This window comes from Taurulus bubalis, assembly GCF_910589615.1.
Source record: "Taurulus bubalis genome assembly, chromosome: 3".
NCBI lineage: Eukaryota > Metazoa > Chordata > Actinopteri > Perciformes > Cottidae > Taurulus > Taurulus bubalis.
In genome coordinates, this window is record NC_136591.1 from 1,290,347 (window position 1) to 1,306,011 (window position 15,665).

The 15,665-nt window shown below is 43.6% G+C and overlaps 2 protein-coding genes across 2 annotated transcripts; both read right to left on the reverse strand.

The window, feature by feature from the left end:
• Positions 1-204: 204 nt before the first annotated feature.
• Positions 205-6,455, reverse strand: mep1a.2 (meprin A, alpha (PABA peptide hydrolase), tandem duplicate 2; the record flags this gene model as incomplete). Its single annotated transcript, XM_079215140.1, has 14 exons — positions 205-355; positions 1,270-1,474; positions 1,703-1,876; positions 2,372-2,818; positions 2,893-3,108; positions 3,610-3,756; positions 4,045-4,266; positions 5,331-5,506; positions 5,639-5,756; positions 5,851-5,926; positions 6,004-6,041; positions 6,120-6,173; positions 6,266-6,284; positions 6,393-6,455. The coding sequence occupies 14 exons, from the start codon at positions 6,453-6,455 to the stop codon at positions 205-207; spliced, it is 2,106 nt and encodes a 701-aa protein (XP_079071266.1).
• A 3,050-nt stretch (positions 6,456-9,505) lies between these two features.
• On the reverse strand, positions 9,506-14,053 carry mep1a.1 (meprin A, alpha (PABA peptide hydrolase), tandem duplicate 1; the record flags this gene model as incomplete). The annotated part of the gene is made up of 14 exons (XM_079216341.1): positions 9,506-9,625; positions 9,701-9,785; positions 9,866-10,039; positions 10,848-11,312; positions 11,960-12,175; positions 12,265-12,411; positions 12,508-12,729; positions 12,831-13,006; positions 13,089-13,206; positions 13,291-13,366; positions 13,605-13,645; positions 13,754-13,798; positions 13,888-13,912; positions 13,997-14,053. 13 exons carry the CDS (start codon positions 14,051-14,053, stop codon positions 9,736-9,738), a joined length of 1,812 nt encoding a protein of 603 aa, XP_079072467.1. The 3' UTR covers positions 9,506-9,625; positions 9,701-9,735.
• Positions 14,054-15,665: the final 1,612 nt, after the last annotated feature.

Below are 15,665 nucleotides of genomic sequence, written 5' to 3' on the forward strand. Positions count from 1 at the left end.
ATATGATTCTTTTTATCATACAAATCAAACAAACTCATGCTCTCCTGCAAAGCTGGGGCTTGACTTCTACAGATTTAGGGACTATATGGGGCTTGGGATGCAATTAGTGTCCAAAATAATACGCCTATAAACTGATGCTAACACGTCTCTCTCCAGTTTGGGCCCATTGTTTTCTGCTGAATGAATGCAGAGGAGACGCGTGTTTCACTGAGCTCTCCTGATGACGCTGAAGACGGCCAGGGTCAGAACCACGGTCCCTGCTGCGCCGCCAAGCAGCGCTCCCACGACGCCTCGGCCCACCTTCAGCTCCTCACACCTCCTGCCAGCGTAGTAGCTGGTCTGGGTGGACACACACCTGAACAACACATCGTAGTATTACAAAACAACATGTCCTGAGGCACGAGGAGTTGCTTTGAACTATTTTCTAAATGAGAAATATAAAAAGGCCAATTTGTGTTTTTTTGAGAGACCACATGGTGATGTCAACAGTCCAAAAAGTCCCTGCTTCTACATTTTGTTCCCTAAGAAATAGTTCAAGCTCCTAACTGCCAACAAAGCCACTTTACTGTTTGTGTATATTTTAAATATAAACAGGTTGGTACATTTTCAAACTTTTTCCCCTTTATTCCAGTCTTCATGCTAAGCTAAGCTAATTGCCCTCCAGCTCACTTAACACACAGACAGGAGATTGGTCTACGTCTTTGTATCATACTGTCTGCAAACATTATTTTTCTCAAAATGTCAAACTATTTCTTTCGGGAATCTAAATAAACTACAATTTAATTTCCCATTATTTTGAATTTCCCATTATTGTTTCCCTCCTGATGAATACGTCTAAGCTCGTACATGAGCGTGAACATATGGTCACCCCAGCCTAGAGTGGCTTAATTATCTTATAAATTGGCGTAAAGCTGAGCAATTGTGTTAATTACGTTTTATAAGGTGATATTAATCATGTTTTATATTTGGCTAGAATCAGACTCCCTCTCTCATTCTGCCTCCAATCTTATTAGCTTATGCTAAGCTAAGCGAGGCGTGGCGTAGTTCCATATATTAAAAAATGTATAGGTGCAAGTCTTATTTGCCTCATTGGCATTTCATTCATATACTTTTTTTGTTTTAAGTGAGGATTGCCCAAATATACAACATTCTCTAGAAATCCTAAATTTCCACAATAAAAACAAAGTAGACATTAATTATTGCAAACAACGTGTGCTGTATATTAACCCCAGCAAACACACACACACACACACACACACACACACACACCTGCACGAGGCCTTCCCTTCACTCTCCACACACACGCCTCCGTTGAAACAGGTGTTGGGCCGACAGGCGCTGGCAGCACGCGCTTCTCTGTGCTTTGAAACCTCGGGCCTCATTTCCACCTCGCTGCTCGGGTCCTCGTCCATGATGTCATTGCTCGGGGCGGCCGGTTTGACGGGCACCTCGCTCTCGATCAGGTGGGTCAAATCTAACAAAACGACATGTTCATGAAAAGGTCTGATAAAGTGTGAGCTCATTAAAGACGGCAATGTAAGAATATGTGTGATGAAGTGAGACAACATTTGATGTAGGGGCAGAAATGAATTCAATGAATTGAGTTATTGTTTTAACTATTTGTCTGATGTAAGAATAGTTGAGTATACCATATATTAGAGGTACTACTCAGGTAGAGGAGGTGACATTTTGGTATGCTCACCATTGAAGTCAGCAGTAATGATGAGGTCATTGTCTTTGAGGAAGCTCCTGCTGTGCAGCTGCTTGTGAGAAATAAAAGTGCTCCAGCCAAAGTCTTGACCGCGGAAGCACTGGCAGTCCTCGTCCCACACGGCACCTGAAGCAGCCAATGGTCTGTTCCACCGAGGATCAGTGTCTGAGGGGGTTAATTATTAAAGAAAAAGTAAAACATTTATGCACATTTGTGGTTGCAAAATGATGTGAGAGTGGGAGATGATGCAACTTGTAAAGAGCCAGGCTTTGAGATATCCGCTCTCTTTGTTGACCCAGGTTGTGTGTCTGTCATGTGAACGCAAAAAGCAACACTGTTGGTGCAAATAAGGCAAAAGAGGAATGCTGGCAGAAGATACCACTCTTGCACTCTCAATGCCTGCCGTTTTTTTCTCACGTGACGGCTGCTGTGAAGCTGATATTGTTTTCACCTTGAGAGTTTGGGTCATCATTGCAAAATGCAATACAGGTGTGTAGTTGAGTTTGAAAATGGGAGTGATTCCATTGGAAGATGATCTCTTGCTTTGACGCTGTATTCGGGGTGAAGCAAGAATCTCACAATCTGAGTGAGCAAAAGCCAAACTATAAGCAAACTAGACTATAACTCTCTTGTTCCTGACAGCCAGTGACCTGGGCTTACCTGTGGTGAAGCTTCTCGTCGAAGACATTCTCAGTTTCACATCAGGGTCCTGGTCCATGGCAACTATGGTTGCTTGCCTGTTTTCGGCCGGCCACTGCATCACTGCATCATTTTCCCCGCTGCAGAGGTGCAAGGTCATGCCGACGTAGTCAGGGGAGTCGATCTCCTTTCCATTCGGGTAAACGCTGATACCGAACGAGTAGCCCTCCGAGTTGAAGAAGCACTTGCTTTTTAACGAACCGCCAACAGAAGTGTTGTTGAGAACGCCGGTGAAGTTGTGGATTTGCCAGACAGCGCCGGGGCAAATGGTCTCAGTGAGCGCGATGTCGTCGATTAAGATGGCACCCGAGGAGCCGGACGATCCTCTGACGCCTTGGAAGAAATAGCGGAACTTCTCTGTCTCCTTGAGAGTCACATGTACTATTTTCCAGGCAGCATGTCCACTTCCTGAAAGACAACAAAAGCAGCGGACTACTGTAGTGTCGTTCTGTGCTGGCGTAAGAATGATGCAAACACAGTACCTGTAATGGTGTGGATCTTCCTGACCCGGCGCACAGTCCCGGTCCCGTCGTCCGTCCTGATCCAAACCACCAGTTTGTCCCCAGCTGCTCCGGTCATCTTGTAGAAGAACTGCAGGCATTGCTCTTCTCTCTTGGGGTAGAGGATACGCGACTCCAGCAAGGCGCTGCTTCCCGGTACGCCGGGAGATGTGTCAAACCTCATGAAGTAGCCGGAATCTGAAACAGGAACAACCATCGGTCTATAATGCGTCGACTGGATTATACTGATGACGTCTTTTTCTTGTCATTCTTCTATAAAGCCCAGCTTTGTGGAGTGTAACACTAATAGTGGTCCTATGGACAGATACTGTGGAGCTTTCCAGCTCTTTCTGGGTTATCTTTGGTCTCTTTGTTGCCCCTCTGATTAGTGGCCTCCTTGCCCCGTCCAGGAGGACTCGGTCCTCTCTTGGCAGGTTTGTTGTGGTGCCATATTCGCTCCATTTTGAGAGCTCATTCAGTGGCTTCATAGTAAAAGGGTTGAATACTTATGCATAATTCCATTTTAGTTTTTAGGATTTTTTACAACACGTTCTTTTTATCACCATTTTGTGTTGGTGTTGGTCCATTACATTTTAATTCCAGGTTGTAGCGCAACACAATAGGAAAAGCGCCAATGGGTGTGAATACTTTGGCGAGGCACTGTTTCTTTGTGTATGATGTGAAACTTAAGTGAAGTACCTCTGCAGCGCCCGCCCACGGTGTGGTCCATATCAGCAGGATTGCTCAGCGTCTGGACCCAATCCGCGTTGTCCTCCTCGTTCTGGACCATTCCACAGATGTTGATCAGCTCAAAGGAGCACTGGTCCAAGAGAGTGTGTGTGTTGGCTGGAACACGACAGTTAGAAACAACAACAACATGTCTGGGGTAAATATGGAGTACTAGATGGATATTTACAAAAAAAAACATCTTTTGGTCTTATTCTCTTGCAGAAAGCTGAGGAGGCTGTCAGAGTTTGTAGATAATTATTTTAGCGCAGCTATAAGATGAGAATGTAAATGTATTTCAGATCTAATGTGACAATAATTCCTTTATTTACTTTCACATCACTTCCCCACTTTCCCTGCCAGGATGTCTTCTCTGACCTTGAGGTGCACAGGAAAGGAGGCACTCACCACAGTCGTACATGCGGTTGAGCCTGGTGATGTCGACAGCGCTGAAGTCCAGCCGCTGGCCAATGACCTGATTGAAGTACGGTATGGCGGTGGTGATTGTGGGGACGCTGTCGTTCTTGTTGAAGGACAGCGGCCTGTAGTGCATGATGGACTCATAATCATATGGCGTGTTCAGATCAGTGATGAAGTCGTCCTCATACTTGTTGAAGTTGTGCTCCTTCCCTGTGAGGAGAAAGTAACATGTAGACAGTCAAGTAAAGGTTTACCAACAAAACATATGTATATGTAGAAGCTGTAAATCCTCCTGTCCTTTAAAAGTATGGTTATTTGTTAGAATTCACTTTCTTGTATTTCTTTTTTTCAGATTAAACGCAGCCTTCAACCTGCTTGGATTAGATTACATTCCCATTGAAGACATCTGGCCCATGGCCTCTGTAATATTTCTGTACATTTTAGTTTGTATTTTCAGATTTAACAAAAAGAGTTTAGTTATCTTTGCATGTAATAGCAAAATCGTTGGTCACAGAATAATACCTGCAAAACCAATGCCATTCCATAATCTTCAACCCTGTGTTTAGTGCTAATTAGCTAATGTTAGCATGCTAACACACTAAACATTATACCTGTTAAACATCAGCATATTAGCATTGTTCTAGACACCAGAATGCTGACAGTAGCATGTAGCATCTCGAGATCGGTCTCGTGGGAATTGGCCTCATTTTGACTGTGCTTTGTCTCGGTCTCAGACAAAGAAGATGTTTTTACAAGACAACAACTGCAGAGTTACCATTAAACTGCCTGTGAAGTGTCCCATTTATTTCTTAACATCATTAATCTGATTGCTCACAGAAAACTAATGAAAATGTTCACCTAGTAACCTTCACATCTGCGCTTCCTTTTGAATATTTTATCATGACATTTCTTGTATATATATACAGCATGGAAGTAATACAAGAGGTAAATGAAGAATAATGTGCCTTTGCCTTCTGTGGGTGTTTTTATGAGAAAGTGTATCTTTTAGACCAACATCCAAGGTCTGAAAAGTGCAGCCAATGTGGAAATGCAGTCTTGCATTCTTTAGTGTGTACTTAGCTCCACCCTTTCCTGTCACTTCTGTTTGGAAAACAAGCCAAGATGGTTTTATGTGGAGCCATCAAGATGGTGACTTTGTCCACTGTTTACACAGAGACCATGGGCGTTCTCACGCTGTTCACCTCTCACATTTCATCATTTGTGTGTCTGGATACACTTTGGTAATGACTTGGTCGAATTTCCGTTCAACCCACCAACTTCAATCTGGTCCCACCAGATTTTGACATAGTCGTCTCTATCTGAGCGCGACTGTTCGTGGTAAAAGCCCAGCGCATGGAGGAGCTCGTGCTGCACGATGGCCTTGGTGTCACACCTGGACCCGATGGACACATTCTGGCCCGTTCTGTCATCCCCAACAAACGACCAGCATCTGCATTGGTAAAACGGCAAAGCAATGAACCGAAAGGTGCTGCCAGTGCGTGTGGTCACAACGTGGCCACATCGTAACACTTCTGATGACTTGACTGCATCGTTCCACAAAGTTGTGCAGCCGCCAGCTCACCCGGACAGCTTGGTGAAGGAGACGTAGCTGCTCTCTCCCTCGTAGGGCTTGAAGTCCACACAGGATCTCAAACGGTATTCCTCAAAAGCCTGGAGGATCACACCTTTGGCATTCAGTTCTAGAATAAAGGGAATCCCATATCACCACGTGTAGATGTACCTTCTCGTTTAATTATGTGGCGGGGGAAATGTTCTCAGTTGTGCTCCTTGTACCTAAAGAATCCGTTAAGATATAGGGAATGGGAAACGTCCATCTCCGTGATTGATCGAGGATGGCGTTCCGGCCGGGCTGCAGGACACAATGATCGCGCTCAGAGTCGGCTTTTGAGTTCCTGACAAACATCGTCTCATCTCTAAGATACTTACATCAACAGCGATGTCTCCCTCAAACAGGTGGTTTAACCCTTAAGAAACACAGGTTCAGTGCACATGAATATCAGCCAACAAAGGAGACGGGTATATATACGGGTACAAAGGTATACCTCTATTGATCTCGGGTATGTCGTCCCTCAGCTCCCCAGCATCTGCATAATCAGCTAGAAGATAGATGTATTGTTACTGCGGGGGGGAATATAAAAAAAACATGCTTGTTTTTGATCAAGTTAAGTTAACGGGAACAAACCGGTACGTGTAGGAAGAGCTCGCACCTGGCGAACAAAAAGAGATCCATAAAAATGTAAACCTCTCTATGAAGACTTTTTATTTTTTGTTGCAATTTCTGTTTCTTGATATGATTGAATTTCAAATGCCCCTACCGTCAAAACCAAGAAGACTCCAATCAGGGCGGCAACTTTGCTCAAGCGGTCCCCGGAGCCCATGTTGCTGTCCGGGCACAGAGCTGTTCCTCTGAAGCTGCATGAGCGTGCCTATAAAGAATGTGTCCCAGGGGACCTTTGATCAGCATTACGGGTTCAATGAGTAACAGAAGCTTCACACCTTTCTGGCATGCAGACTGCAACATGTACGGAGGCATCAGCATCAACAGTACAATAACATGAACTCTGACCTGAAGCCTCATAAAACAGGCAGTTATGTTGTTAGTGAGTTTGACCTTGGGGGTACAAATGTAATCCATGTAGGCCACAGAGCCTCGGTGAGAGGAAAACCCAGGAGGTCGTCTATGTCAGTGCTGCTCAACTTTTTTTCAGTGATGTAAATATACTTTATTAGAGAATGTTTTCAATATGACGACAGGGATCAGTGAACAAGTATTTTCATGTTTTTTTATATATGTATATATTCTTTTATATATTTATAAAGAAATCTTGCGAACCCCCTGGAGTGGTGTCAAAGCCATGACCTCTCTGTGTTGGAGACCAAGGGGAAAGGAACGCTATAACTAGATATGGAACTTCCCCAGTTTATTACTTACATTAAGGCAATTGTTTGTTTTATTACAGGTTTTCTGACTGTGTTGTATTGTATGTTTAAACATGCAAATGAGGCATTATCTTAATAAATATGTACTGATTTGCATAGATTTCCAGAACATATATGTGAACATTGGATTCTTGTTTCACTTTGTTGAGATATTAAAGTTTCCACTGAGGGAAGTTTGGATATCTCTTTGTACTCCACAACGCAGAGAATACTGTCAAAAGATAGAAATCCATTCTTCAAGGCTTTTAGTAATACAATGTTCTATGCATCAGGCTGTGAATAATATATGAACAAACCCTTCTGTAAAAACCTTCAGAATATAGATAGGAATGAAAGTGGAGCGTTTGGAGTCTGAGTTCTACTGCAGTGGAGCTTCATGGCCTTTACAGATGTGTTACATTTGCTATCTTTACATATGCAAATGAGGCTTCATCTAATGGCAACTTTGGGTGAATTTATGATTAATCTACAGACGCGAATGGACAAAGTAAAATAAACAGCTGCATGTGTGCTATGGATGTTAAGACATGTTATGGATCCTGATAGCGTGCTTTATTACATTTCCCCTATCTTATGATAACTGTGACCTATCAAATGTCCATGCAGCAGACCGTGTTAATATTGAAGCAGAACTTGAGTGATTTATTATTGCACCACCTTTGTGGAACTCAAACTTGACCTTTGACCCTTAATCAAAGATACCAGCAAAAACTCTTTTATGTCTTTATATGTTTCTGCCAAATGATAAGAGGTCATGCCAAGAGAGAAGCGTTCACTTGTATTGGTACTGTCCCTTTGTTGTTGATTACAGTAAGCAACACATAGCATAATAATAACCAGTAATGATGAGACTGGCAGGCATAACCTTCATGTTGAGAAACATGTTTTCATTTTGTATGATTTATGATCATTCACCAACATGAAGTCAGGAGATAAGTAGCTGTTATCTCCCTTCAGGTCGGCTCGCACAAGTTCCTATAAAGACATACTAGAATATGACTTTTGATGACATACTATAATATGACCTCTTTAGACATTAGCACAAGGACTTTTTGCAACACACTTGACGTGATCTTTGACTTTTGTTTTGTCTCTTTCCTGTTTTATTTTGAAGTTCCTTGTCGCTTGTGTCCTGTGTTTGCTTGACTTCCTGTCTCCGTGTTTCTTCCCCTTGTTGTTGTGCATCAGCTGTGCCGCATTAGTCTCTGTTCCCTTTGTTTCTTTCACCATCAGCTGCCCTCCAGCCCTCAGTCCGCCCAGCTGTGTGCTGTTGTCCAACTGGTTTCTTGTGGATTCATGGACCAAACAAGGATCTCAGCAGAAAGAGAACCTTTATGGAGAATCCCTTGACAGAGTAATCGTTCAAATTCTTAGGTGTATGGTGAGATAAAAAGCATGGAAAATAGTGAGAAGGTCCTGAATATTATGAGATGCTTGGATGTTCCTGGGGGTCAGATAAAAACAGATACTATTTAGACCTAAAAAATGTTTTTGACATGCTGGGCTTCTACTTTTTTATGATTGTTTCTGACATGCTATATTATATCACAGCTGTTTTTAGACAAACTATATCAGGAGCATTCATTCATTAATTACAATTCAACCAGATTCAGTTAGAGAGAATGTCCTCATTCTAAGGTCAGGAACATTTCATAATGTCTAATTTGTGCTATGATGTAATTCCATATATATTGAAGTGGCCCAGCAGTTATATTAACGTCAAATCAAATAAAGAAAGTTATCTATCATAATACCTCAACAATAGTTTTACATTTTACAATTGGACTGGATTAAATATAAATAATACATACAAATAAAACAAGTAATGTTCTCGTTTTAAGTAAAATAGAGAAAATAAATCATTTAAGAATTAAATATATAACAGAAAGCTTATGAAAAATGTGACTCTTAAAATAAAGTACTTCATTTTAGAAAAAATTAACAGAATTCTCTTTGCCCGTACATTTCTGTGACTTTTTATTACCAAATATTCTATTTTATACTATATTATGCCTTTATTTTATTCCAATGTTTTTAATTTTATACTATAATGTTTTCTTTATACTATAATATGCATTCTTTACAAACTATACAGAGACTCCCATGACTTTTCATGACATTACTTTTTATTACCAAATATAATATGCCTTTTCTATGACATACCTTACTTTTGACATATTATACTGTGACTTTATTGCTTTTATTGACATCCTATACAACTATTATTTCACTTAAAATACTGACTTCTTTATTACTTCAAGACATTCTATTATTGTCCTTTTTTGGGATACGTAAAAAAGCAAATATGAAGACTAGTTTATCAATTTAAAGAATACAGGATACGTTTCTCTAAAACAAACAGACCACAGGCTTGTTCTTTAACTGCTTGATTTAATAGTTTTTATTGAGACAACCATTCAATGCAAAATAACTTTGTTGTTAAAAAATGATGACGCTTAAAAGCGTAACATGCATATACACAATTGCAACCCTTATTTATTGATTATGGACCAAATATAACTTAATAACCGTTAAATTTGACTCTTATATTCGTAATCTTCCATTCATTCGTTGTTCGCTTCCCAGCTGCAGATGTTGCATCTGATGACTTTAAATGAGAAGAAAAGAAAAGTCACCATCCAGCTATGTCATATTGGAACTAGAAACATGTCTGATCCCTTACCTCCAGCTCATCCTGCTGTACGATCCCGGGTGACCTCACTCCGCTGGTTTGATGGGAACTTCTGTTTTGATCAGTGATGTCATGTCTGTGGACGAGGAAGTCGTCACCGTCAGCAGTCAGCCGGGCGCTCAGCACCAAACGACACTGAACAAGAAGGCCACTCACCCTCAAAGTCCACGAAGATGAAGAGGTCGTCGTTCTTCAGGTAATTGCGCCGCTTGAGGTCAAAGTGCTTGATGAAGTTACTCCAGCCCCACGATTCACTCCTGAAGCATTTGCAGGAGGGGTCGAACGTCCCCACCTTGGACGGATTGTCCCAAAACAGCTGTCCTTCTGGTGCTAGAGAACACAAAGAGGCAGAGGAGTGAGGAGGGATCCCGTCCAACAACCTGACCCTCCATATGGCGCGGCCATTGGATGGACTGTCTTGGGGAATGACTTTGATTCCCTGACTTTAGCACCGTGGGGTTTTTGAGTAACTGTCTCTCATCTTCCAGACACATTCACGTCCACTTCACGATTACGTTTAGCAGGTGGGAGCACGACCTTAGCATTCACAGCTGCAGACCTCCAGTAGACCTCTGACTTCAGACCGAACGCGGGGATGAATTTGAAAGGATGAATGTATAGGAACTCAATGGAAAGACACAAATGGACGCCATTAGACACAAAATCACGATTTGAGGGCGAAGACGTGCGGAATTTAAAAAATATATATTATTTTTCCTTTAAGAGACAATTCACGCTTGTCCCTTTATGAGTGTGCTTCATAAAGGGTTGAGACTGGAGGAAAATAATCGAAGGAACTGGTGAGTTTTGGAATACAGCCACATACAGGCGCACCTAGCTTACGGCTAACATCTCTACGCTTACATTGGCTGTTTTAGGTGAACGAACACAGACTTTAAAACTCCCCAACGTTTAAATGTGCACAGAAACAAACATTGTCTTCCCTTTCTGTCTGAACACAGCAGGAACACTTAAAGGCACTTAAACACTCTGGAGATGTCTTCAGTAGTAATTTGAAGTTTCCCTTTTTTCCGATAGCTCATGCATTGGAAAGCACTTTTTTCGGGGTTGTTTGAATGGATTTACAAATAATATTTCAAAGTCCAATTGAACATGTTGAGGACACTGGAGCGCTTACTCTTCATCTTGTCAGTGGTGAGGCTGCGAGCGGAGGACATCCTCTTCTTCATGTCCGGGTCCTGGTCCATCACCACCAAGGTGGCCTGTCTGTTCACGGCCGGCCACTGCATCACCACGTCGTTCTCCCCGCTGAGCAGGTGGAAGTACAGCCCCACGTAGTTCCCGGTGTAATCGGTGTAACTCGACGACGGCATGACGCGGACGCCGTAGCCGTAGCCTTCGGGGCTGTAGAAAGGAGGGCTGTCGATGACGGTGCTGCTGTTGGCCGTCTCCATGATCCTGGAGAAGTTCTGGATCCTCCACACCGTGCTGGGGCAGCGCGTGGAGGTCAGGCTGATGTCGTCGATGTAGATGCCACCGGCGGACGCGACGGGATTGCCGCGCACCGCTTGGAAGGAATAGCGGAATTTCACCCCGACCTCCATCGGGACGTGGGCGAGCTTCCATGTGTCGTCAGAATCCGCTGGGTCACAGGGAGAGGAACAAGATGACCAATATCACTATGAGTGGACATATTGTTTGTGTGTTAAAGTGAGGTTTTGCTAAACAGAGTTGGATGAAATAGAGTTGGATGAAATATTTTACACCACTCTCGTATCTCTTGATTTAGGATGAATCTAGACCCATCTTATTGTATAAAGACAGGAAGCCAAAGGGAACAGCTAGTATGGCTCTGTCCAAAGATAAAAGCCAACCAGCACCACTAAATTCTACTCATTATCTTGCTTTGTAAAATTTGTACACAAAAAGAAAATTGGAAAAAGACAATTTGTGGTTTTATGGGGATTATGTACGGGAACAACATCTGCTTGGTTTTCTGAGAATAGCCTGCTAACCTTACCGATCCAATCTTGGACAGAGCCTGTTACCAATTTGCATGCTAAGCTAAGATGATGCCGTGCCGGCTGTGGCTCGATATTTAGCATGCTGGCAAAGCGTATGCTTTATGGTGTCTTAGAATAACTTGATTTGAATATCATTTTCAAACTAGCGGGCAGCTAAACAAATGTTCAAATAAACATTTGCCTCGGTGCAAAGCTGTGTACTCAAGTGGCTTTAAGCGTCTGCTGGTAAATATGTTTCCGTAAACATGCCCACTTCCTATTTTACCATAAAATGTGTGTATTTTCTTCATTCTACGGACGTCGCCTGTGCCGTCGTCCATCTTGACCCAGATCACCAGCCTGTCCTTGGAGCTTCCGGTCATCTTGTAGAAGAACTGCAGACACTGAAGCTTCCTCTTGGGGTAGAGGGTTCGGGATTCCAGCAGTGCGGACTCCAGAGGATTCCCAATCATGGTGCTGAAGTGCATGAAGTACCCGGCATCTAGAGTCGGGAAGAACCAGACAAGCTTGCAGCATACATCTTCAGTTTTGTTCTTGTTCATTGGGATTTTAGCAATAGTCAACTCTGACCTCTGCATTTCCCCAGCAGGGTATGGTCCTCTGCACCCACACTGCTCTTGGTATGGATCCAGTCAGCATCGTCGGTAGAGGCCTGGATCATCCCGCAAATGCTGGCGGACTCAAAGGCACACTGGTCCAGCAGGGTGAGGGGACCAGCTGCGGAGGGAAGAGGGTCATTCAAAAGGTTTTGGCCCATTTTCAGCTTTCAAGAGAAGTCAAAGTAGGACCCTGAGCCATGCAGCACATACGTACAGCAGTTGTACATTCGGTTGAGCCGGAGGGTGTCCATCTCACTGAAGTCCAGGTACTGGCCAATGATGTTGTAGAACTCTGGGATTTTGGTGGTGATGGTGGGGATGGATGCGTTCTTATTGAAGGAGAAGGGCCTGTAATGCATGACGGACTCATAGTCGTACGCCGTGTTCTGGTCGGTGACGTAGTCGTCGTTGTACTTGTTGAAGTTGTGTTGGAGTCCTGCGGGGGAAATTTCACGTGGATTTTAGTCATTCTGAACTCTGTTGAATGCCTTTAAGAAGAGTCCAAGGTCGCCGCATGCTGTCAGTTCCCAGACGTACCCGGCAACACCTGATCCAGCCAGATGTCGACGTAGTCGTCCCTGTCTGTGCGGGACTGCTCGTGGTAGAACCCCAGAGCGTGGAGCAGCTCGTGTTCAATCACCGCCTTGTGGTCGCAGCCGGACCCCAGAGACAGAATCTGACCGGTCTGCTGGTCCCCAACGCTGGAGAAACACCTGGACGCAGCAGGGACAGTTAGCTTAAACACGAACCTACGGTTTAAACGGGCACAGAGGTATCGGGTCAATTTTAACATACCCGCCTCTCTTTTCAAACTTGATGAACGTCTTCTCTCCCTCATAAGGCTTGAAGTCAATGCAAGATTTCAGCCGATACATTTCAAAAGCCTGGTGGACGCAGCCCTTGGCGTTCAGATCTGAGAACAAAAGAGGAAGTCACAAAAGAGGACGAAACATTCTTTCATCCTCGATGGTTAGTGACTCGTAAAGAAGAAACTCACCCAAATCGTCACCCAGAATGTAGGGAATTGGAAAATTCCATCTGTATCTTTTGTCAATCATGGCATTCCTTCCTTTCTGTAGCACGAGAGAGGTGTTTTAAAAAAAAAGTAGCAAAACAAATTGTGAGCATTAACCTAATCGAGGCTCATAAACACACACAATACAATACATCTTGTTATCTGGAATAGATATCACAATAAAATTACTCAAGAGCGGCAACAGTCTCGTCCGCCTGACATGTGATTGCAGCGCTGCCAAAATAATACACCGCTCAAGGTCTAATAAAAATAAAATATATTAAAGTACAACTTACTGGAATTAAAATGTCCCCTTCAAGAAGGTTAGCGTCTGATCCTGTGGTACAGGAACAACACCATATATTTAAAACAGGAACACACACACACACACTAAATCAACACATTGCCTCAGGATCCGGAGCGAGGAACATATGCTGCCGCTCACCCAGGTTCAGGGTGGGGTTCTCGTCCTCTCCGTTCTTGTACACCTCTGGAACACAAGACAGTCCGGCTCAGGTTCCTCTCACAGCCTTTCAACAACTCTTATTCCTTTGAAGAAATGGTTTAGTTCTGACTTACCGTGGACCTCAGGGGAAACGGGTACCTGGGAAACAAACAGTGAGAGTCGTCAGTCAGTTGAAGGCCGTAATCGCATCGCCTGCCTCACGGAGAGCGGATCAATACTCACAGTGTGTGAAGATGCTAGGACCACGAGACCAAACCACAGCAGGGCTCGCTCCATCATCGCGCTGTGGCGAGCTAACAGCGCCGCTGTGCTTTAAACGTGCACGTTAACAAGGAGACCTTTAGCCCAGGAGTGAAGCTCACGCTGCAAAGAGTGACTGAGGGACTTTGGCTCTCCGGTGTTACTGATTAAGCTGATTTATGAAGTGTTTTATATATGTGCAAAAGGAATGCTTCTTTTCTTCTTTCTTGTTTTACACCACCTTCTGTTATCTGACTCATTATCAGATTTTGTTACAACATGTCATAGCAACCCTACATTTAGAATGTCATTATGTTTATGTGGCATAACGCCAAATGTTTTGTTTTCCATCTCCTTGAGATGCGGCGAGTTCTACCAAGCAGCACCAAGTTATACCAACTTCCCCAATATTGCAAGTGTAGGATAAGATGAAATAAAATAATCCTTTATTCGTCCCGCATTGGGGACATTGCAGGATTACAGCAGCAGTGCACACAGAGACACATCAAAAATCAAGTAATATAACTAAAACAGTAATAAAAACAGTAAAAAGAGTAAAAACAGAATATGAAAAGTATTTAAATGTATTTATATTGCACCAGATGATGAACGTAATTAAAGTGGCTGTTAGATTGGAGACTTACAGATTTGACAGCTATTGTTCAAGGTCCGTGGCGGTCAGTAGAGGTCAGTGGAGGTCAGGGCAGGTCAGTAGAGGTCAGTGGAGGTCAGTAGATGTAGTAGAGGTCAGTAGAGGTCAGTGCAGGTCAGTAGAGGTCAGTGCAGGTTAGTAGAGGTCAGTGCAGGTCAGTAGAGGTCATTAGAGGTCAGTGGAGGTCAGTAGAGGTCAGTACAGGTCAGTGCAGGTCAGTAGAGGTCAGTGGAGGTCAGTAGATGCAGTAGAGGTCAGTGCAGGTCAGTAGAGGTCAGTGGAGGTCAGTAGAGGTCATTAGAGGTCACTAGAGGTCAGTGGAGGTCAGTAGAGGTCAGTGCAGGTCAGTGCAGGTCAGTAGAGGTCAGTGGCGGTCAGTAGAGGTCAGTGCAGGTCAGTGCAGGTCAGTAGAGGTCAGTGGAGGTCAGTAGATGTAGTAGAGGTCAGTGCAGGTCAGTAGAGGTCAGTGGAGGTCAGTAGAGGTCATTAGAGGTCAGTGGCAGTCAGTAGAGGTCAGTGCAGGTCAGTGCAGGTCAGTAGAGGTCAGTAGAGGTCAATAGAGGTCATTAGAGTTTAGTGGAGGTCAGTAGAGGTCAGTGCAGGTCAGTAGAGGTCAGTGGAGGTCAGTGCAGGTCAGTAGAGGTCAGTGGAGGTCAGTAGAAGTAGTAGAGGTCAGTAGAAGTAGCCTGCTGGTTCTGTTGTTATGGGGTCAAGTGAAGGCAAAGGTCAGTCAGCTGGTTTTATTTACAATGAGTGAATCCAACCACTAGATGGCGACAAATACCCACACAGTGCACTATGTTGTGTCACAGATGGAGTCTGGACTTTAAACGGAATAGGAGCTCAAATAGACCCCCAGGAGACCAGCAGATGTGTTTTATTGGTTGTGGATTCATATTAAACTGGAGAAATGATGTGTTGCTCTGAAACAGCTGCTCAGTGAGTTTGTTGTGGTGCAACATGCAGTGCTCTAAAGGGAACATGTACACGAACACGGAG